The 23848-nt window shown below is 43.4% G+C and overlaps 1 protein-coding gene across 1 annotated transcript in view; it reads left to right on the top strand.

Moving 5' to 3' along the window:
- LOC115071920 (phospholipid-transporting ATPase FetA-like) overlaps window positions 1–23848 on the top strand; it is a 68937-nt gene extending 45089 nt beyond the window's left edge. The window contains 19 exon segments of the mRNA XM_029567963.1: window positions 1971–2024; window positions 2027–2112; window positions 2114–2180; window positions 5103–5146; window positions 6425–6584; window positions 9192–9307; window positions 11617–11697; window positions 15294–15553; window positions 15912–16053; window positions 16565–16757; window positions 18180–18225; window positions 18227–18338; window positions 18340–18390; window positions 19603–19686; window positions 21418–21663; window positions 21838–21976; window positions 23477–23607; window positions 23682–23724; window positions 23727–23848. Coding sequence (XP_029423823.1) covers window positions 1971–2024; window positions 2027–2112; window positions 2114–2180; window positions 5103–5146; window positions 6425–6584; window positions 9192–9307; window positions 11617–11697; window positions 15294–15553; window positions 15912–16053; window positions 16565–16757; window positions 18180–18225; window positions 18227–18338; window positions 18340–18390; window positions 19603–19686; window positions 21418–21663; window positions 21838–21976; window positions 23477–23607; window positions 23682–23724; window positions 23727–23848 — 2177 coding nt within the window.

Here is a 23848-nt window from a genome sequence, read left to right as displayed (position 1 = left end):
TTCTGTTGGAAATCTGGTCCATGCCATTATCTTGGGATTCTTCTCCTTCCTGTATGCCTATGATGCATAAGTTTGGTCTTTTTATGTTGTCACACAATTCCTGCATATTCCATTCTTGTGATTTCTTAAATTTGCTTGAGTTGTCTAGTTCATCCACTTTATCTGCCAGTCTTGATACTCTGTTTTCCATTTCATTCATCCTATTGATGAGACTTTCTCCTGTTGTTTCTAATTGGCTTACTGAGTGTTTCACTTCCTTCTTCATTTCAGCCTGAGTATTCTTCAATATTTCTAACTCTTCTGAATTCATTCAGAAGTTTATCCCTATCTTCCTTCAGTTCTTTAATTTCTTTGTTTGTGTGTTCTTTAAATTCACTGAGTTCTTTTATCATGTTTATAATTGTTCTTTTGAGTTCCATGTCCTGCATTATCTCTAGGGGGTTCCCATTGTACTCCTCTAGAGGACTATTGGTATTTGGTGGGGATGTGTTATTTTGGTTTTTCATGTTATTTTTTCTCTGTGATTTTGACATGTGAATTTCCTCTGTAGTTTCTGATTCTTGTGTGAGACGCAGGCCTTCAAGTTTAGGTCTACTTTTTGTGAACTTTATATGTCTTTGTGGTTTACTTTTTGGGCATGAAAAGATGGCTCATTTAAGCTTCCAGTTCTTTCTTTTGATTTTATATTGGAGCAGCTGGATTGATTTTGTCTTCAGGAGTTCCCACAGAGGCCCAATTCAGATGAGGGTCAGATGATTTCAGGCTTTCTCCTAAGGTCTGGATCCCTCCAGGAACGATTTTGGCCTCAGGAATTTGGGAGTTGGACTAGCCTGGGAGCCTGGCCCAGAAAAGATGCTGGTCTCAGGCAGCTGGTGGCCATGCCCCAGAGATGTAAAGGCAGATGGGGCTGGAAGAGGCCCCAAGGACTCCTGGGGATTGCACTGAGGTGCTGGGTTGGTCTGGATGCACAGGATCAGGAAGAGGAAAGGTCAGCTCCCGAGTCCCAGAAAGAGGCTGGCAGGTGGTGCAGGCCCAGGGAAGCAGAGGGAGGTGAGGGCAGGTCCAGATCTAGAAGTAGTGCTCCTGGGGCCCAGAAAAGGCACTACATTGGTCTGGATGAAAAGGATCAGGAAGCAGTATTGGTTCCCCAGGTGTCTGGGGCCCCAAGACAAGGAATACGGCAGGGCCCAAACTCTGAGGAGATGGGAGGGTGAATGGGGCTGGGGGAGTCCAGGCGCAGAGGGTGCGATGGACTTACCCGGGAGAGAGGCCTGTGGGGGGGGGGAGCATGTTCACGGTTTTTAAATGAAAATGCTTACTGCACGTAGTGAACCTATAGCACATTAGCGGCAACAGTGGCGGCTGCAGCAGAGCCGTGGTAGGGGGAGACAGACCACAGGTGGACTGGCTCTGCCTGGAAACTGATCAGAGGGTCAGTCCATAAAATCATTTTGATGTTCACAGTGTCTTCCCTTTTCCTGCAACAAGGAATATCTGAGTGGGACAAGTTTCTTCCTCTTCCCAACATCATGAGAGCGGTAATCATCTGCTTAAAAAATATTTTAATATTATATTTTCTTCTAAGTGTATGAGTGTGTTGCCTGCATGTGTGTAAATGCACCTGTGTCGTGCAATGATAGTCTTTCAATTAGGCCAACGTAACCGTTTGTAAGTTAACTGTTTCCAAAAGGTTTTAAAAATTGGCCTTTTCTGGGCACATTGTGTAAGATAAGCAAGAGGAGGGAAAGTCTAGGACGAACCAGCTCCCTGGGTCCTGGTGGGAAGGCCTTGCATGATAAGGTCAAGGTAGAGTGATGGTGGCCTGGCTGTGGGAAAAGCCCTTCAGAAAGTTGGTGCCCAGGGAAGATACTCCATGTCAGCCCCAAATACCCTGGGACCTAGAAGGGAGCCAAGATGTGACGTTTGTTTGCCCTGATCTGACAGGACCCTCTTTTCTTGCTTTCTCTTTTGTGTTGAAATAATAAGACTGGGCAACAGTTACTACATCAACTTGGATGGACAGATGAACCGAGAAACACCCCAGCACAGGCCGGCACTAACACCCTTAATCAGGAACTTGGCCAGGTCAAATATGTGTTCTCTGACAAAACAAGGGACCCTGAGTGAAAACGTCATGATTTTCAACAAGTGTTCTATCAATGGGAAGGTCTACAATGCCTGTCTCCCTTCTCTCCTTGGGTCTAAGAGAAAGTCTGTTCTGCAGACTGTTTTGAAGTGTAACTAAATCTATAAGCCTCTGAAATTCATCTTTCTCTTGTTCTCACAACCCTTTCTATTAACTGGGCAAAGAAAATCCTTCCTATTCAGTTCTAACAGGAACACATTTATTTAGTACCTGGTGGATGCAATCCATTGTTTCAAGCTTTAAGATGTAGATGTAGGGCTGGAGAGATGGCTCAGCTGTTAAGAGCACTGCTGCTCTTGCAGAGGATCCAGGGCTTGATTCCCAGCACCCACATGGTGGCTAACAACCATCCATAACTCCAGTTCCAGGAGATCTGACACCCTCTCTGACCTCTGAGGGCATTGCACAACATGGGTGTACCTACCTACATGCAGGCAATACACTCATTCACGTAAAATAAAAATAAATAATAAATAAAAATTTTTAAATGAATATGAAGATGTACAAGACTTAGTCACCATCCTCAAGGAGTTCCCAATATCTTGAGGAAAAACACTGTACCTAGGATTATAAGCATGTACCACTACACCTGACATTTTTTTGGTGGGAGATATTTTTGAGACAGGGTCTCCCTGTAGTCCCAGCTGGCCTGGAACTCACTATGGAGACCAGGCTGGCCTCTGTCTCAGAGACCACCTGCCTCTGCCTCCTCACCGCTGGTATTAAGGCATGTACACCATGCCCGGCGCTATTAATTCAAAACAAAACAAAACAAAAAGCAAAAAAAACCCACAATTCTAAACATTCTAGAATTTTTGTACTAAGTTTTCCAAATGGGTTTCCTGAGATTGGAGGTTTCTCATAGATCTGGCCTCACCTTAAGTAGAAAGAGCTGGAGCTCAAGCAGATGACCCCTTCTTAGATGAAGAATCTTATTGAATTACATGGCCTGAGGGAATTTAAAGCAGTTTAATTACAAGTCTAGTATGAAGAATCAGAAAAATAAGCTTTTTTTAAACCTACTTAAGGGCTGGAAGCATAACTCGGATGGTAAGTGACTGCCATTAAAGTCTAAGGAACTGAGGTTGATCCCCAGAACCCAAGTGAAAAAGCCAGGTATGGCCAAGCATGGTGGCACACGCCTTTAACCCCAGCACTCAGGAGGCAGAGGCTGGTGGATCTCTGTGAGTTTGAGGCTAGTCTGGTCTACATAGCGAGTTCCAGGCCAGCTGGGACAACAGGGAGACCCTGTCTCAAAAATACCAGAAATTCAGTTTCATTGACAGAAGTTTCAATGACTGAAGAAAGCCTCTCAGAAGAGGTAAGATTTAAATAATTTTTAATCCTGCCCATTAAACAGGAAAGGGAGTGGAATTTCAGTTGCAATAATTGGTATGAGCACCGTTAATTGGGAAGTTGTAAGGCATAAGTTTAAAAATAGAGCTAAGAATTTCGAACTCTTCTTTGTTTGATAATATAGAACTATCTGGAATTAGTTTTTTCAGTTAATGATTTTGAATATTCATTCAAGATGATATGATAAAAGCTGTATTTGAAAGTGATTAATGTGGCAGCCAATAAGGAGATTTAGAGAGAGGAAAGAAAATGACATTCAAGTTATTTAGCTATGAACATCTCGACTGGATGACGACAGTGCAATTGTAAAGAGAAATAGTTTTATCTATAAGTGATAGGACAAAGGACAAATCAATAAAACTTGTTGACTCAGAATGAAGGGGGAAGGTCAGTGGACAGGAATATGATGACGATAATTCAGGTAGTTCAACAATGTGTAACTGAGCAGTTGGCCAAATGAAGAAAGCCTTTATGGGGAAATTGTGAGGAAGGATGATGTGCTTCATTTTCAACATTGTTGAATTTGTAAAGCTGGCGGGATTAGCATATACAGATGTTGAGAAAGCAGAAATGAAGCAGTGAAGTACAGAGCAAAACCAGAACTAGCTACATACACTGGAGAATCATATCTGCTTAGATGATACCTTAAAGCCATGAGGATATAATAATGTTAGAGAGATAGACTGTACAAGTAACAGAACAGTGAGGAAGGGAGGGAGGGAAAGAAGGAGGGAGGGAAGGAGGGAGGGAAGGAGGGAGGGAAGGAAGGAGGGAAGGAAGGAAGGAAGGAAGGAAGGAAGGAAGGAGGGAAGGAAGGAAGGAAAAGATGGGTGGTGTGCCCTGAGGAATGATACCCAATGTTGTCATGTGCATACATGTTCATGCATAGACACACACATGAAACGCTCTTGTAAATTATCCAGCAATTCTATTCCTAGGTATCTTCCCAAACATGAAACAGAAACTCAAACAGGTATATACAAATGTTTATTGCAAACATTATTTACAATAGCTCAAGCAGAAATGACTCATATGTCCATCAACAGATAGACAGATGTTTTAAAGTGGCCCATAAGCATATGGAATATGATTTAGTCATAAATGATCATGAAGTTTGTTATATGCTACAACATGGATAAACCTCGAAAACACTGTGCTAAGTAAAATAAGCCAGACACAAAAAGACAATACTGCATGGTTCTGCATATGGGAAATATCTAGAATGGAAAAATCCATAGGCAAAAAGTAGAAGACGGGTGGCTAGGAACGAGGAAACGTGGGAAGTTTCTGATTAGAGTACTTAAGAAGTGTTGAGGGCTGGGAGTATAATTCAGTGGCAAAGTGATTGCCTAGCATGCAGGAGGCCCTGGCTTGATCCCCGTACTGTCCCCTAAAAAGTGTTACAGATATATAGTGGTAAGAATTGCGAAGCACTGTGGATCTAATTAATGCCATTGACTTTTATACATAAAAACAGTTAAAATGGCAGGTTTTACGTTATATGTACTCCTCTCTCTCTCTCTCTCTCTCTCTCTCTCTCTCAAGAAAAAGCCCCTTTTAAAGCCTTCACTCAGTCTCTGTTCTATTTATTTGATGATAGGTTATTCCTATGATATGGATGGACAGAGGGTACCAGTGTCTGAGGTGAGTAGTCACTGCTTCCTGGGAAGCATGTGGCACCTGAGTGAGGAAGAAAAGAGAGAAGACTCTTTAATTCATTTCAGGCTCCATTCCTGAAATATTAAAAATGTTAGTGGTCTAAAATATAAGAAAATATTACATAAATGACCTATCTTTATTTGAGAAATTTTATGAATAGTTTATTGGTTTTGACTTGATATTTTTCTCTCTGTGTCTGTCTCTGTCTCTCTCTCTGTCTCTCTGTCTCTCTGTCTCTCTCTCTCTCTCTCTCTCGTGTATATGCCTCAGTTGCTCACAATCTATGATCCTTGAAAAAAGAATCAAATAGGGGCTGGGGATATAGCCTTGGTAAGATGCTTGCTGTGCATCAGGATCTGCCACCCCAGTGCTGAGAGGAGGGCACAGAAGGCAGCTCCCTGAGGCTCCCTGCCCCCCAGGTCTAGGTGAATTAGTAAGCTCCTCGATGAGGGACTCTGTCTCAAAAGAACAAGGTGAAGGCCAGGCATGGTGGTGCACAATTTTAATCTTGGCACTCGGAAGGCAGAAGCAGGAGGCTCTCTGGGAGTTTGAGGCCAACCTGGTCTACATACTGAGCTCCAGGCCAGTTAGAGCTACCTAGTGAATTCTGATATGAGCTAGACAGGTGTGTTCATAATTTACTGCATGGTGAGTATAAAAAGGTCTCCAGCCCATGTCTGCTAATGCTGACTGCAAGTAGCCTAACTTGAATAGAGAGGAGCCAAGGTCATGGCCACAAATAGTGAATTTTAGGTTCTCAGATTGGGGCAAAACTAAGCAGGAAGAAAAGTAGATCGATGATCATGAGTGGAAGGCAGGAAGAGTCAGACATGCTGGTAGGTCCAAAATGAAGCGTTCAGACAGAAGACAACCAGAAATAAGAATGTTCTCAACACCACTTACTAACAGGGATCAGTTAGCCACTTAGATTCTCAGATTTGATTATCAGATAAGATTTGGGAACTGGACATGTAGAATTTGAAGATTGCCACTAATCATTCAGAATAGAAGGAATGGAAGAGAGTCAAGAACATCCACCAGACAGTGCTGGTCTCCTGTAGGAAGGATCTTTCCTCACAGAAATGAATGAACAGTCTGGGTCAAAGGTACAAGAAACCCACAGAGTGCCTTTGCCCTTTATCTTGCTTTTTCCCTTCTCATCTTCCTGAGAGATCTCATCATATTCCAGAACTGGTCCCAATGTGACCATCTGTAAAATGTCAAGCTGTTGCTGAGGATTTTGTTCTGGCTTACATGTTCCAGAAAGACAAGGTCGATTTCTCCTACAAGCTGGCTGACTCCAAGTTTTCATTTTATGATAATACTTTGGTGGAAGCAGTAAGAAGCAGGGATCACTGGGTGCACTTGCTCTCCCTCTCCCTCTCACTGTGCCATACTGTGATGTCAGAACAGAAAGTGGAAGGTGAACAGGGGCTCAAGGCCTCATGGACTAAGACTGTGTCAAAAATTTCAGGACTATGGGCTGGGGAGATGGCTCAGTGGTTAAGAGCACTGGCTGCTCTTGCAGAGGACCTGGGTTCAGTTCCCAGCATCCACACGGCAGCTAACAACCATCCTTAACTCCAGTTCTAGGGAATCTGATGCCATCTTCTGGCATCTACAGGCATTGCATGACACAGGCATACATACATGAAGACAAAATGCTCATAAACATAAAATAAAAATTAAAAAAAATGTGTTTTAAGGCCGGGCATGGTGGCACACGCCTTTAATCCTAGCACTTGGGAGGCAGAGGCAGGGGGGTCTTTTTGGGTTTCAGGCCAGCTGGGGGGACATAGAGACCCTTTCTCTAAAAAAAAAAAAAAAAAAAAAAAAAAAAGAGTGTTTTAATTTTCAGGACTTTTTGAAGGTGGAGTGGTTTGATATGATTTGAATAGCTTAACCTAAGAAATAACTTTCTAACAAGAGAGTGCTGTCCAACAATGCAATGGATAATCAAAGTATGTGGTGAGCTTGAAATTATTCAAGTAGAAAATAACCTCTTGGTTTAATAGCAGAGTTGGTCACTGAATGAGGGTCAAACTTGGTGCCCTCCAGGGAGCTTTGGATATTGAGGATCTGTAAGTCTTGTCACAGAATCTATCTGAATTATCCTCAAGATAGTCCCATTGTCCTTGATAAGACTTCTGCAGGACGAGTTGAATTCTCTTGTCACTTTATGATGTAAAAATATCCCCCACGTGTCTTAGTTTCTTTGGTACCCAAATGTGACAAAATCATCTGTTAGTTTACCCAAATTTTTAAAAAATATGAGAAATGACTGATTATTTAATACATTTTTTTAAGAATTCTTACAAGAAAGTATTTAGACGACCAAATGAGTCATATCCTCTAAATTTAATACAGTTAATACCACCCTCAACACTTTATATTAGTATGCTGCTTTTCAGTTTTACAAATCACTTCTGTTTGTATGATCTTCTACAATTCTTATAACAGCCCTCAGAGGCAGGCAGACAGGAAAAAAATTTTTTCCTGTTTTACAGAGAGGGAAACTGAAGTTAAAAAGATTAAGTTACTTGCCTAAAACCATATATTTAAGGACAGAGATAAGAACCCAAATCTGTCTCCTGGTCCTGTGAACTCCCACCCTGCTACATGCTTCTCTGGGACTGACATCCCAACAGGCAGCTTTGAAACATATTTGACTTCTTCATTTATACATACATATAGTTGTTGCTAGTTGTCCAGCAGATACACCTTAAGTCTGATTTAAAATAATACTTACCTACCTCATTCACAAAGATAAGTCTCTGATGATGCCTGTTTTAAAATTCAAATGCCCTTCAGAAAAGAAATAATCCAACATATACCTTGTTTATAATAATCTTACAGAAGAGTTCCCAAAAATGCTGAGTAATATCAAATTGAAAGACCAGTTCAACAGAGTGAGGCATTTAGCTTCCAGGGTTAGCTGAAGGGGATAACTCTCATCTCTCTCTCTCTCTCTCTCTCTCTCTCTCTCTCTGTATGAGAGAGAGATTAATAGCTATGCTATATATTGCTTACTAAACAATCATCAGTCTTACCGTCTTACTTAGCAGTATTTAAGAATTCAATTTCCTATACCCTCTGCCAAGATTTGTGATTCTGGATTCAGTATATTTATATGGGACCAAGGAACCCACATTTTCACCATAGTCCTTGAGTCATCTTTACCCACTAAAGTTAGCAAGCAACTGCTTTGTTTATGTATAGTGCATGTACCAATTAACCCTCTCATCGATTGAAAATATTGGAAATGAAAATAGATAGACATGTCCTATGCAGCCTGCCCTTTAAAGGCCAGACTTGGAAGGAAGTTTTGAAGAAATATGTCCCCTCTGCATGCCAACTTTATGTAAGCCACGTGGAAGATGGTACCACTTCTGGGTGGACTTCAGTTGGTCATTTCTGCAGGTGTGCACAGACTACATACAAATAGGATTCCAGATAGATGCTTAAGCATTGTAGATTTTGTACAGGAAGGGGTACCCAATCCCCTGGGATACTGAGACAATTGTACCAGAGAAATTCATGCTGCCTTGCCCTCTCACTTAATTTGGCCTCATACTGAGGAAAAGAAGGCCATTTTCATTCTTGGTCTTTACTAGCTAGGAGCTTTAGTCTGTGCCTTGGAATTAAGAAACTAAATGTGGTTGAGTATAGTGGAACATACCTGTAATCTCAGCCATTGAAAGGTAAAAGGATCAAGAGTTCTAGGCCAGCCTTGGCTACATAGCAAGACCCTCTCTCCAAAACAAAATAAAAGCAACTAAATGCAATTCTGTATCAGGGTATTCCACAGGGAATGATTCTGAACCCATAGAAAAACTGGTTCCAAAAATTCCTCTGTCAGTCTCACCAGATCTCACCATATGACTATCCTGTGTGGCCCTCTAGTGAGGTCTCAGCCTCCAAAGGTAGCAGAAATAAATGTCACTGTGTACAGCCCCCTGCCATCTTTCAATGACAAGTCCTTGTGACAGTAGGCCTATATGATTACCTTACTTAATTTGCTCATCTTTAGTGCGGACACCTGAAGATCAGATCATGCTGTTCTGCAAGGGAGCAGACACCATCATCTATGAGCTGCTTCATCCATCCTGTGCATCCCTTTGTGATGTGACCATGGATCATTTGGATGTGAGTGTTTAGGTGACAGGACATGGGCGAACACTGAAAACGGTGTGCTATGTGAAAAATCAGGAAGGTGACATTTTATGGTTCAGCTTATGAAACATCCAAATTGGGCAAATCTACAGAGATAGAAAGTAAATTTGGGCAGGCAAGATGGCTCTGTAGGAAAAGGTGCTTGCCACCAAGCCTGATGACCTCAATCAGGACCCACACAGTAGAAGGAGAGAACTGACTCCTGCAAGTTATTCTCTGGTCTCCATGTACATGCTGGGGCACATACACACACACACACACACACACACACACACACACAACACATACACATATGCAATAAATAAGTAAATAAGTAAGTTTCAAAATTTAAGAAAGTAAATTAGTGGTTGCTGGGGGCAGGATAAGGACTGGGGAGTGACTACTAATGGACATATGTTTCTTTCTGGTTAATGAAAACATTCTGGAATAAAATAGTGGTGATCATTTATATAAATTTTGTGAATTATATACTGAACTGTATATTTTAAAGGGTTGAATTTTATACTATTAATAACATCTTAAGTTTTAAAAAGTCAATTAAATACCCTACACAAAGCCGTCTTTCCACCTCACACTTGTTCCCAAAGGCTAGTGTTCTTATGGACTACTCTCTTACTTTCTGGAACACAGGACTTAGCAAACCCTCTCAGAAAGCATTTCCCCAGTCTGGCTTCAAAGGGTGGTTATAAAACTATTTCAGACCTTTTGTTATATTTCCCGCTGGCAACTTTAGCAGACACTTAGAATGGGACTCAACTACACTAAACTACATCACTGATGACAAACATGTAAGAGTCGAGCTCCAACAACCCACTTGTGCAAAAATACAGCTTCAGGCCTGCTGCAACAGGATCAGAAAACAGGTCACATAAAAATAGGTGGCAGGTAGGAGTTGGGCTCCAGGCCCTGGGTTGTCCACTGAGTACTGAGAGAGAATATATACAAGTAGGGACAAAAATATTTGCACACGATGCAGAATGACTTGTCAAACGCATGAATGTACCTGCGGTATATTGTTAGTTAAGCTTTTCAAGTCCTCTTATATGTGTCCAGTATAAAGCTAGTTTCTCCCACCATCATTTCCTTCTTAGAGAATTTTCTCTGGTCATTAAAATAGAAGGAAGAGTTAAGACATGGCTTTCCCTAATCTATTGCCTTTATGCACTTACCACCTGGTGGTTAACAGCAAACACTGAGAGGTTATATAGTGAAGAAGGGCAAATTTATGTTTTCTCTGATCTTCTAATACCAGTAAAATTATCTTTCAGTTCACTATAGCAGTAATACTGTAGAATTATTGTTGATTTGGAAGTTCTTAGTACATAAAATTTGCTTCCAACCCATCCTTAGATGGATGAGTTCTGCCCCAAAACTGTGCACATTCTCCCCCAACCCTCCTTATGACCAAAAGTATACTTTTTGCAAGATGGACGCCTGTGGTCAGTTAGACTATATCTCTGGCCCAGGAATAAACACATGCTAACTCACCAAGAACATTTCCACTGTGGTCTCATTAACACAGTTCTCTATGGCTAATCTGCTGAGCAAACCATTTGTAGACAAACACGCAGACGTGGCCTGAATAAGCTGTCCCTTAAGTTGATGAGGAAAAAAAGGGAGGTAAAAATATTGAATGTATCCTCGCAAAAAAAGAGTAACACCTTTGATCATTAACACCTTTGATCATTTTATGACAACTCCTTTCTACTTCATTATTCCATTCATTTCCGTACCAAAATCATTGTTATCATCTCTGTAAGGGGTGTATTAGTATCCCAAGCTATTCAAAGAGAAGCCTAGAACACATGGTTTTTCCTCTGAGTCACATAATAGATTATAGGTAAACTATAGGCCAACGCTGAAACTTGAAAAATATTCTCAGTCTTCTAGCTTACCCCATCCATGGACATTTTGTTTGGTTTTGGTTTTTGAGACAGGATCTCATTATGTAGCCTAGGCTAGCCTGGAACTTATAATCCTCCTATCCTAGCCTTCCGAGTGCTGTGGTTAGCAAAATGAACAGCATACCTAGCTTCCTTGGGACATCAAGAGTTGTCTTCTGCTTAGACTAGGTACTAGCCCCATAGTACTAACCCTGAAACCCTAGTTTACAGACAGATGGAACCTATGGAGGCAGTCTGCCACTCCCTTAGCTCAGCCTTACTCAGCTCAGACTTGGCAAACATACATATATTTCAGGATTTTGCTAGTGAAGGCTTTCACACCCTCATGGTGGCTTTCCAGAGTTGGATAATGAATTTTTCAATACTTGGATCGTGAAGCACAATGAAGCCAACCTGTCTTTGGAGGATCGAGAAAGAAAGTTAACTGTGGTCTATGAAGAAGTCGAAAGAGACTTGTTGGTGAGTGTGGAGGAGCCAGAAACAGCCTGAGGCAGAGATTGGAGTGCTGGCAGACAGTAGACTGGGTAAGGGGTCTAAGAGTGGCTTCCAAATGATCGGCACGTGCAGGCTTTCTCTGGGAGGAAAGATAGGCAGGCTCAACCGGACAGCCCCAGTTTTGTGCCAGATTGACCGAGTACTGGAATCCAGGCTGATGTGGTATACCCAGACCGTAAATCCATAACTTTAAAAATGCACTGTTTTAAATGTTTCTGCTGGTATTTCTTATCCCAAAGCTTCTCATAGAAACTAAGCAATCTGGGGTTAGAGATGTAGCTCAGTTGAGAGAGTGCTGGCCTAGCATAAAACAAAGTCCTAAATTCTGTCTCTAGCACAGCATAAAACTGTTTGTGATAACCCAGTTTAAGCTCATTCTCAGCTGCATAGCAAAATCAAGTCCAGCTTAGAGACCCTATTTCAAAAAAGAAAGGAAGGGGGAAATGTAGAGAGGAAGGGGGAATGGAAGAATTTATCTGGGAGAAATCAAGATATAAACAATGTACAGATTAGGTAAGTCAAATGATGAATGTCATATGACAAAAATAATTTACTCAAACAGTCAACATTCCTTAAGCGCTGTCCGTGAGCCACGGAGCCCACAGCAGTAGAGAAAACAGGCAAGAAGTGACATTGTATGTTGGGTGGTGAAAATGTTACAGGAAAAAAAAATGATGTCAGAAGAAACAGCCAGCAGTGCTCGGGCTTGGAGGGGCAGAGGTGCTGTTGCTGTTTTTAAACAAGGCAGTCTTCACTGTGAAGGAGACCTGAGACGAGTCCTGAGGAGGATGACAAGCCAAGTGTCTCCCTGGCTGTTCAGATGAGCTTTTCATACAGTTAAGTAGTGGCAAGAGAAAAGCCCCTGAGTGGAGCTGGTTAAAGAGCAGAGCACCCAGTGTAGCTGGAACAGGATGAATGAGAGAGGCCAATAAACGGACATGAGACAAAGGAGAGGGCCCTCGAGGGCCAGTGTGAGGACTGATGGTGAATGATAGGAAACCGCGGAGGGTAAAAGCAGAGACAGCGGTTAAACCATCACTCTGGGGCTGGAGGGATGGCTCAGCAGTGAAGAGAGAGTACTGCTCTCATGAGGACTAGAGTTCAGTTTCCAACACCATGTCAGGCAACTCACACTATCCCCAGGTAATCTAGCACCCTCTTCCAGACTGTGTGGGCGCCTGCACCCCCATGGGCACATGCCCATGCACATATATACATAGTTAAAAATAAAAAATAAGGGCTGAAGTGATGGCTCAGAGGTTAAGAACATGGGCTGCTCTGGCAGAGGATCTGGGTTCAAGTCCCAGCACCCACATGGCCACTAACAACCATTCATAGCTCTAGTTCCAGGGGATCTGATGCCCTCTTCTGACCTCCACAGGCATTGTACAACATGGGTGAACTCATACACACATATAAAAAATAAAAATAGGGGCTGGGGAGATGGCTCAGAGGTTAAGAGCACTGACTGTTCTTGCAGAGGACCCAGGTTCAATTCCAAGCACCCACATGACAGCTAACAACTGTCTTTTACTCCAGTTCCAGGGGATCCGATACCTTCTTCTGACCTCTGCTGGCACTGCACAACATGAGTGCACTTACATACATGAAGCAATACACTCATAGCCTGAAAACCTTGTATCTTCCACACCCCATGTTCTCCCACATTTTGACACCTTAAGAACTAAGAAATAAGAGGCTGGAGAGATGGGTCAGTGGTTAAGAGCATGGACTATTCTTGCAGAGGACCTGGGTTCGATTCCCAGCACCCACATGGCAGCTAATGGCTGTCTGTAACTCCAGTTCCAGAGGAATCTGATGCCTTCTTTTGACCTCTGCAGGCATTGCATGACACAAGTGCACTTACACATATGCAGGCAAAACACTCATACACATAAAATAAAAGTAATAAATAAAACATTTAAGAAAAAACAGAAAATAGCCTGGCGCATGCCTTTAATCCCTTGGGAGGCAGAGGCAGGCAGATCTCTGTGAGTTCGAGGCCAGCCTGGTCTACACAGTGAGTTCCAGGTCATCTGGGACTACAGGGAGACCCTGTCTCAAAAAGACAAAAAACAACTTTTTTTAAATGTTAAAAACCTGGGGCTGGAGAGATGGCTCAGCAGTTAAGAACACTGGCTGTTCTTGCAGAGGACCCGGGTTCGAATCCCAGCACCCACATGGCAGCTAACAACTGTCCGTAACGCCAGTTCCAGGGAATCCGAGGGCAATGCACAACACGGGTGCACTTACCTACATGCAGGCAATACACGCATACACATAAAATAAAAAATAATTTTAAAATATTAAAAAAAAATTTTTTTTAAGTCACTCTGGACAGACCGAAAGGAGACTGAGGTAGCTGCCACAGTACAGAAGTGTGTTATCTTAAAGGGAGAGCCGGCAGAATTTACTGAAGGGTTAGATTATGGGCACAAGGAAAAGAAGTTAAAATGACTGTATGCATGTATTGCCTGCATGTAGGTAAGTGCACCAGTGTCATACAATGACCTCGGAGGTCAGAAGAGGCTGTTGGATCCCCTGGGACTGAAGTTACGGACAGTTGTTAGCTGTCATGTGGGTGCTGGGATTCGAACCTGGGTCTTCTGCAAGAACAACCGGTGTTCTTAACCACTGAGCCATCTCTCCAGCCCCCCGCCAATTTTTTAAAATCAGACTGATACAGGACGGCTCTACTATAAAAAGAGAAATTACTGACAGCAAAGGAAAAAAGTAGAAATCACAGCTTTTCTCTAAGTCAGTCTCTCCAAAGACTGAGTGAGCAGAAATCACTCAGTCTGTCCACCGACCCAGTCATGGGACCCATCTCTGTTAGCACCTTAGGGTCAATAGAGAAAGAGCACAGTGTTGGACCAAGATTTTTTTTTTTTATCTTTTTTGAGACAAGGTCTTCCCGTAGCCCCAGCTGGCCTGGAACTCACTATGTAGACCAGGCTGGCCTTGAACTCACAGAGATCTGCCTGCCTCTGCCTCCCGAGTGCTGGGACTAAAGGCATGTGCCACCACACCTGGCTTGAACCAAGATTTTTTTAATCTAGTGAGGGGAAAAGTCCTGAAGACTTTAGGCAGTCTCAGTGGGGACAAGTAATACATACACTCACTCATACCCTTGTAGGGTTGTGGGGAAAACTGGAAATGTCTCTTCTAGGACTGGCCATGTTTGGGACCAGGAACTGTGTGATGAAGCAAGGGAGACGTGAAGGTGCTGAGGAACAGATGGCTTCGTAGTAACACGTAGCTTCCTGTATGATTCGAGCAATCCCTTCCCTCTCCAGCCTCTAATACTGTGTTTCTAACTTTGATTTCAGTGTATGATTAAAAATTAGGGTGGGGGGAGGGGGTTAAAGAGATGGCACAGTAGTTAAGGGTACCTTATTGCTCTTGCCCAAAACCCAGGTATGGTGCCCAGCATTGACACGGCAGTTCACAACCATCTGTAAGTCTGACTGATCCTAGTTACTCTTACATAACTCCGAAGTCTGCCAAGTAGACACTCACTTGTGAATATTTGAATACAATCTTCCCTGATTCACGAAAAGTGCATTTTTATCTGTATTCAAGATGAACATGGGCAAATGTGCTCTGAGCCTCCTCTTAGTTCCTGTGTAACTACACACTGTGAAGACCCTGTCCTGTCTCTGTCTGTAAGCACCAGCCAAAACGAAGCCCGTTCTCCCTCCCCTCCAGAGACAGCTGTAAACACTGCCTACTCCTGTAGGATATTCAAGGATGGAATGGATGAAATGTTCATAGTGGAAGGCACGGACAGTGAAAGAGTTCGGTAAGAACTCAGGTACAAGTGGGAGAGTAGCCTCAGCCTGGACCCAAGATTTCCCAACTCGCCTTATCCCCCAACATGGTTCCCTTGCCACCGGAAGATCTTGAGAAGAAATGAAGAACAAAAGAACCTAAGATACTTAAGATGACTTTACAATGAAGCATTCAGGCTAAAGGGATTGGGGTGTGGGGTGGGAGCATAAATGTGCGTAGCTGGTGACCCGTGAAAGCGGAATACCTCAGGAGACAGTGAGTCTGAGGCTATGTTCTGTAGAGGCCTGGGGTCATCCTTGTCCACTTTCACCTTGGACATGTTTTTTCTTCCTAAGCTAGGGAGCTTCAGATCAAACTCTGACCACTACTTTTGGCTTTCAGGACAGCAAGGAGCAGATGAAACCTGAGTCTCTACCGGAATCATATCCCATAAACATTTCCCTTGCCAGGAAATCCAAAATGCCTTTCAAAGTACAGGAAGAGGTGCCCAATGGCAGCTATGGCTTCGTCATCCCTGGCCACAGTCTGGTGGGCAACACAGAGCTACAACTATGTTTTCTTATCCCAAGGAATTCCTTCCTAGGTCCAGCCCAATTCAGGAAAATTCCAACACCCCGTCCTTTAGTCTATGAGTTGCTCTATTCGCCCTCCCTCAGTGCCCTTGCCTGGAAGACATCTTTCCCAAGGCTGCTCTAGGAGGAGTACATTAAGAAAGGGGAGCCAAAGCAAACTCCTTTATTCACGTTTTTCCCTGCTGACGTGGTCTGCTACTCAGGGAAGAAAGAAGTCAAGTAGGACAGGACTCTGAGTCCCTTGGCCTCATGGCCTCATAGACTATTCTGACCCAGGGAGAGGCCATAAATGCTTTCCCACATGTGAGGGCACCTAGAACTGACTAAAGGGGGGAGGCCTCCCCTGGGGGTAGAGCACCTTGTGAGTAGCTAGGCCTGCCCATTGAAAGACAAGAGAGGACAAGCGAGGGGAAGGCATATGGGAAGGTCTGATCCTGACAGTCTTTGGGGACAACCCATTGAGTAAGTGTGTCCTGGCTTTTGCTCTACAAAGGAACCTGGAATTGGAAATGGTGCGGACGACATCCGTGGGCAAAGGGGTAATCTGTTGCCAGATGACACCACTTCAGAAGGCCCAGGTGGTAGAGCTGGTGAGGAAGTACAAGAAGGTGGTGACACTGGCCATCGGGGATGGGGCCAATGACATCGGCATGATCAAAGGCATGTGAGGGGAAGTGGGCAGTAGTCCTGGTCCATGGCTTACCCACTTCCTTCCTCTACGGGCAAAACCCGTCTGAGTGTCACTATGTTGTTGGCTCATATGGCTACCTAGTATATGCGTTATACTTATGCTGTTTGCAAATGCATTCATACTCCTCTACATGGCACTCACTTAAATTACCATCAGTCCATGTCCACAGGCATGCATGCATTCAGATTCATTCACTTGTACCATAAAGATCAGTGCATACACAGATACCTATAACCCACATGAACACATGCATACCTTCACATAACAGCAGGCTCTGCAACTACCATACCACCTGTCTGAGATGGTATTGGGCTCACAGAAGGAACCTTTGTATTGGAGTCCCAGCCTGTTCCTTTTTTTGAAGTCTGTAGGCTATGAGGACCAATGGCTGTGTTCCTTGGGACCTGCTCTGGCTGCCCTGGCTGGAGAATACTGATGACTTCACGTCAATAGAAGCAAATGGCTAAATTTTTCTGGTTTAAATTTTAAGTGACTGTCTAGCCACTTGTATGGACAAAAATCTAGGTGTCCTTTAGTACTGCTTCTCACCATACAGGAAACACTAGTAGATATTCCAGAGTCTAGCTCAATGCTAGGAAGTGTTCTTGCCTTGTTTCCAGTTTCTAGAACCACTCCAATCGTTAGGGCTTTAGAGGTTTCAGTTACCCTATTAAGTAATGAGTATGCATGAGCTCAGTGCATTTGAACAGAAGAATAGTGGATTGCCACAGATTGAAACTTTTAGGGACTTCCGTCTTATATTCCATCAAATACAATCTTTGCTTTATCCAGCAAAAGTCACTTAAGTCACCTGAAGAGTTTATTCTAGCTAACAAAATATGTATGTTGTGTTCTCCTCTGAACTTTTAGGATTTTAACCCCTTAGATAAATATGAGTAATATTGAAAAATTAATTATGAAAAATATTGAAAAATTAAATACGATTTTAACCCCTTAGATAAATGAGTAATTAAATATTGTGTTAGATTGGCACCCATCCTGGATTTTTTTTATTTAAGTAGCTTCCATGGATGTCAAGAAATTTCAGTCTCAATATCTAGACACTGAGAAAGAGCCCAGATGGCTAGAGTAGGGGCAAGGGACATCGGGAGCAGCCTTCCAGTCCTGGCTGTGCCAAGCAATCTTGAATCATGGCGTCGGAAACCGAGTGCAGAGGAAGAGCTGTTTTCTCACTGTGGGAGAAGGTCAATCCATCAAGAAGAAAAGATTGCACTAAGAAAGAGCCATTTTAAATGGGCCTAACAGTATTTCCCAAATGTAAAATAAAAGACTCTTACATTATCATCCTAGTATATTCCCTTTACACTTCCCAAAGCAGGAACCCAGCAAACAGTCTCTGTGTCTTAAAAACTTCTGGGGTTTCATTGCAGCTGCCCACATTGGGGTTGGCATCAGCGGCTATGAAGGGATGCAGGCCCTTTTCCTTCTCCCGGTTCCACTACCTGCAGCATCTACTCTTGGTACGTGGCCGATGGTCCTACAGTTGCATGTGCAAGTTTCTCAACTACTTCTTCTACAAGAACTTTGCCCTTTACCCTGGTGCACTTCTGGTACGCCTTCTACAATGGGTTCTCTGCACAGGTAGGGGAGTAGTAACGATCTCCATTCCAGTCAACTGGACCTTCTCTAGTTTTTCTCCTCCAGAGACCAATGCATGAAATGTTGCCATCTGTCTCTGCCCCACGCTGATCCCATCTCTCAAACCTGCACTGACCTCATATTTCCAAATCATGATAATTCTGTTGTTGGCTCCTAGCTTCAAAACTCTCCCAGAACATTTACCCTAGATTTTTCAAGCACATATAATGAAGAAAAATTGGTGGATATGGGAGTTTTCTTAGCATCCAAAGTCATATTTTTGGAGCAGGCTAAGCCTCAAGGAGCCTCTTGGGTCATGCCAGACAGACTGTTATGATGTTTGCCTGTAGCTTACAACTGCAGCTTCCCTTTACTTCTCTGTCTTGACTGCCCACATCTCTGCCCCAATACACACAAAATTGTTGCTCTAATTAATTCCACATTTGAATATAAAATCTCCACAATTCAAAAGAAAGAGTGGATTTAGATGTTATAAGAATAGTCCCTCTTCCTATGAGAAGTTTTTCAGGAATCTCCAGAGGAATCCCAAGAGAAATAACCCAAGGAATGATTATTCTGGGAGATCCCTACATCAGTCAGCAGAGAGGGTAGATCAGTATACTCCCAGGGCCTAGCCAGGTCAGTCTGGTCCATGAGAGTTGTGTGTGTGTGTGTGTGTGTGTGTGTGTGTGTGTGTGTGTGTGTGTGTGTGTTGCCTGTAAATTGTTTCTGGCCTCTTGTGGATAGTGAGGAAAGGGACCCTCTCTAGGTCCCAAGAGAGAACACCCAGCTGGAGAAGAGTCATTGTGTCTTTTCTCCTTGCCAATGTTAGGAAATGTTCAGGGTCACAGCTTGAGAAAAGAGCCTGAAGGTTTACTTGCCTAGAAGTGCAGGTGTATGACTAGCCTTTCCTGGAAGTCATTCAGGGTGCTTTCTGCTCCAAGAGGTACAGTGCAGGCTGTGGTAAGGTTGTTTCAGAACAGCCTTAGAAGCCTAGTGTGGCCTTGCCACAGTATGAACTTTGGGTTCTAGAATAAAATCAAAGAAAGATTGAGGCTCTCCATCAGATTTCTGGAAACGAAATCAAATCTTATTCTTGGTTTGTAGATGGTGGGTAGGTAGGGGACCAGGAGAGGGGGCTGCCTTGGACCTAGGAGGTAATGCTGGGGCTTTGGTGAAGAAAAGAATCTAAAAATCTCCTTGATATTCTTCCAGAAAGCTTATGATACCTGGTTTGTCACCTTCTATAATCTGATCTACACTTCCCTCCCTGTACTGGGCTTGAGTCTATTTGATAAGGTAAGACCTAGAAGCAAGCCTCTTAGGCATGAAACCCTTGGATTCAATGAGGAAGGAAGCGAGCTAAGCTCTACAAAATCAAGTGTTAAGGGAATAATTTCTTGAGCAGGAGCTAATGACCTGAACAGTATCATAAGAGTATAGAATCCTCCTTCCACAGAAAATGTGGTTAGTTTTAAGAAGCCAGATTTTCCTGTCTGTTTCATCTTTGTATAGAGAAATGCGGAAATTATTTTGTACAGTAGATTGCATATAAAAGTAGTGAAAGGAAACAGAGCTATTTAGCCAGGACTTGATAAAACAAGGAGCCTACAGAAAGGAGAAGCCCAATCAGAGGTAAGGAAGGATGAGACTAGTCACCTCAGAAAGGCCTAGGCGGGAGTTCTAAGGCCAGGAATAATAGCAGGTATCGCACATTAGGTATGATCCCTTGTGTCACAGGAGTCAACCCAGGGTTCAGGGTCTGTTCCTGTCAGAAGTTCCCAGGCATTAAGAGTCCTGATGCAGGGGCTGGAGAGATTGCTCAATGGTTAGAGTACTGGCTGCTCTTGCAGAGGACCCAGGTTTGGTTCCCAGTACCCACATGGCATCCTAATTCCAATCCCAGGGAATCCAATACCCTTTTCTGGTCTATATGGGCATTGCACAACATGGGTGCACTTACATACATGCAGGCAAAGCACTCATACTCACAAAATAAAAATAATTTTTTAAAGTATTTTAAAGTCTTGATACTGGATTGGAGAGATTGCTCTGTGGTTAGAGCACTGGCTGCTCTTGCAGAGGCTCTGGATTCAGTTCCCAGCACCCACATGGTGGTCAACAACCATCTCTAACTCCAGTTCCAGAAGATCCCTCTTCTGGCCTCTATGGGCCTTGCATGCACATGGTGTACTTAATATACATGCAGGGAAAAACATAAAAATAAATCCAAAAAATTTTAAGAGTCCTGAAACCTCTCTACATTCCTCTTCTACCCGAACTTACCCGAACCTCCATTGCTGGGTATCACAGTAAGAAAGAGTCCCTCAAGAGAAATAAGATAGATGATGATCGTGAGATTGTGATCCCCTGCCTCCATCAGGGTAGTAGCGCTGAAGGAAATTCTCCATGAAGCAATAAAATGGATGGTTATTCAACAGTACTATCCTGTCTCAATAGTCTAGTTCTAGGGATCTGCCTCTGAAGCGATGCCCAAGCTTTGTTATCCCAAGTTTCATATTTAAGAGATGAAGATGAGCCAATATCACCCACACAGAGAATTTTCCAGTCCGGTAGCTATGGGAATGGGGAGAATATCATAGAATATCAATGCTTCTGAGGGACTAACTAACCCTAATTGGTTCCCTGTCTCCCCCTACTGGCTTTTGACGCAAAGAGTATTTAACTAAAGGAAGACTTATGCCTGAGGACTTAGGTCTTGGTGCCTCCCCCATCCCAAGCTCCAGCCTCCCTTCCAGTTCCCCCCAAGCCAAATTACCCCCTTTCACAATTCCCCAAGTGCCTCCCATCCTTCTGGCCTCCCTAGCTTCATCTACTTCCTAGATCCTTACCTAGAGAAGACTGTGGTTACTGCTCTGTTCTCTGGTTCAGCTTCTCAAGTACTCTATAAGGAAATGCCTGGGCAGCTTGGCAGAAGACTCAGTGAGGCACAAAATCTCCACTCAGATGGAGATGGGACCTTCTATGGGAAAACTTTGAGCCTTCCTCCTTACCTTCTGGTACTTCTAGGATGTGAATGAAACATGGAGTCTACATCTCCCAGAGTTGTAGGAGCCAGGCCAGCACAACCTGTATTTCAACAAGAAGGAATTTGTGAAGTGTTTAGTGCATGGGATCTACAGCTCCTTAGTGCTGTTCTTTGTCACCATGGGGACAACTCTCAACTCAGAGCGCAGTGATGGGAAGGACATATCTGACTACCAATCCTTCTCCCTGATAGTAGAGACTTCCTTGATCTGGGTGGTGACAGTGCAGGTGTGCCACTTGTGGTGGGATAACGGGATTGGGTAGGGAGCCTGTCTGGAAAGAGAGGGAGATCAAGAGGGAAGGAGGGTGGAGAGGGATCATCTTCCATTACAGAGCTGAAGAAGGGAGGTGGCTGACAGGTCCCAGGTTATAGAGTATTGCACATAAACTAGTGATTTTCAGATTGCCCTGAAGACAACCTGCTGGACAATGATAGACCACACCTCCACCTGAGGTAGTCTGGGTCTCTACTATTGCATCTTACTTTTACTGCATAGTGATGGCTTGTGTCTAATGTTCCCCAGCACCTTCCATTTCCTAGGTAAGACCCTGCCCAGCAGGTGTTTGGGGGGGGGTGGATGCTAATCAAATATTAATTTGTTTACTGAGCAACTATATTACTATGTGCTAGGTACTGTAGATAGAGATAAGAATAAGAAATAGTCTCTGACCTAAGGGGACTCAAAATCTAGCTAGGAAAATATTCCACCTTAGAGTTTCCAAGAATCTTTTTCAAATATCTTAACTGCTCTGATCTTTACAAGCATTCCTTGAGGGAGACAGGACAAGAATTAGTAACACTATTTTTGGAGACTAGAGAGTTTGGTTTTGGTTTTTTTTTTTTAATGTGTATGAGTGTTTTGACCCACGTGTATAAGTTCACTATGTGCATGCCTGGTGGCTGCAGAGGCTGGAAGAGGGTGTCAGATCTCTTGGAACTAGAGTCAAGGATGGGTGTTAGCTGCCATGTGGGTCCTGGGAACTAAACCCTCTTCCTCTGGAAGAGCAACAAGTGCTCCTAACCACTGAGCCATCTCTCCAGCCCCCATACTTTAAAAAAGAAAAAATTAAATGAGTCAGTATAGGTGTCCCGATTCCAGTCCAAAGCCCTCTATGCTAAGGAGTGCTGCCCTATTGTCTCCTGTATTAATTTTTCTTTCATTTTCATCAAATAAGGACACAGTATAAACAGGGTAGCTATGCATAGAGATGTAGTTTCTGCCTCTTGTCAGGCCACTAACTCATGTTTCTTCTCCAAAGCCTTTTATTCCTTTTTACATTTTTATTACATTGATGCTTTGATTGGAGGGCGGGGCTATGTGTACAACTTGCAAGAGTTGGTTGTCTTCTTCCACCATATGGGTCCCAGAGATGAAACTCTGAGGTCAGCCTCCTTTACCCTCTGAACTATCTAGCTACCCCCAAAGCCTTCTGGGTTTTTGGTTGTTTGTTTGTTTGGTTGGTTGGTTTTTGTTTTGATTTGTTTTTTGCATGAATCTCTTCTAGCCTACCCCCACTCTCCTGCCCTGTCCTGCTCTGCCTTTAAAGGGAGACAAAGAGGCTGGAGAGAGGGCTCAGCAGTTAAGAACACTGGTTGTTCTTGCAAAAGACCCCGGTTTGAATCCCAACACCCACATGGCAGCTAACAACTGTCTGTAACACCAGTCCCAGGGGATCGGAGAGCCCCTTCTGTCCTCCACAGTCACTGCACAACACGGGTGCATTTACCTACATGCAGGCAATACACACATACACATAAAATAAAAATAATAAATAAAATATTTAAAAAAATAAATGGAGACAAAGGCGTGTGAATTGCATGTGCTGAGAGCTGTGAAAAGCACACGTTTATGTTGACTTTGTCTGCACAAAGGACTCAGTTGCATTTCTTTTGCATTTCTACTACTTCTCTAGAGAGTAGACTGTCTAAAACCAACAACTTCCTTCTCAGAACTGGAGAATGTATCTATGCCCCATCTGGTGTCTCCCACCACCTTCTTCAAGCTTTTCAGCTTTTCCTCTCTTGGTTCACTGTTTACAGGTGTGGCCAAGAACAACCTTATTCAGCCACATATGATTCTGACCCTTATCCTCACCACGGTCCTCTGTATGATTCCTGTGATTGGGTATAACGTTCTCAAACCACTGCTCTGGCCTCTCAGTGTGGACAAGGTGAGTGGAGCAGGACACCTACACAGATCTGTGGATAAAAGCCTTCTCCCCCCACCTCCTTGCTCCAGATGTAGGTTCTGAACAGGACTCATTACTACATGAAACATCCACTGCCATCCCTGTCCAGGCCAAAGTGAAATTCCCAGGCCTTCGACGCTCAGCCTACGCATTCTCCCACAAACATGGCTTTGAGGCCCTCATCACTTCTGGCAAGACACTGAAGTCCAAGACCTTCAAATGA

Source organism: Nannospalax galili, unplaced genomic scaffold, assembly GCF_000622305.1.
Source record: "Nannospalax galili isolate Female #2095 unplaced genomic scaffold, S.galili_v1.0 scaffold341, whole genome shotgun sequence".
Lineage (NCBI taxonomy): Eukaryota > Metazoa > Chordata > Mammalia > Rodentia > Spalacidae > Nannospalax > Nannospalax galili.
This window is presented reverse-complemented; position numbering and strand designations above follow the sequence as displayed.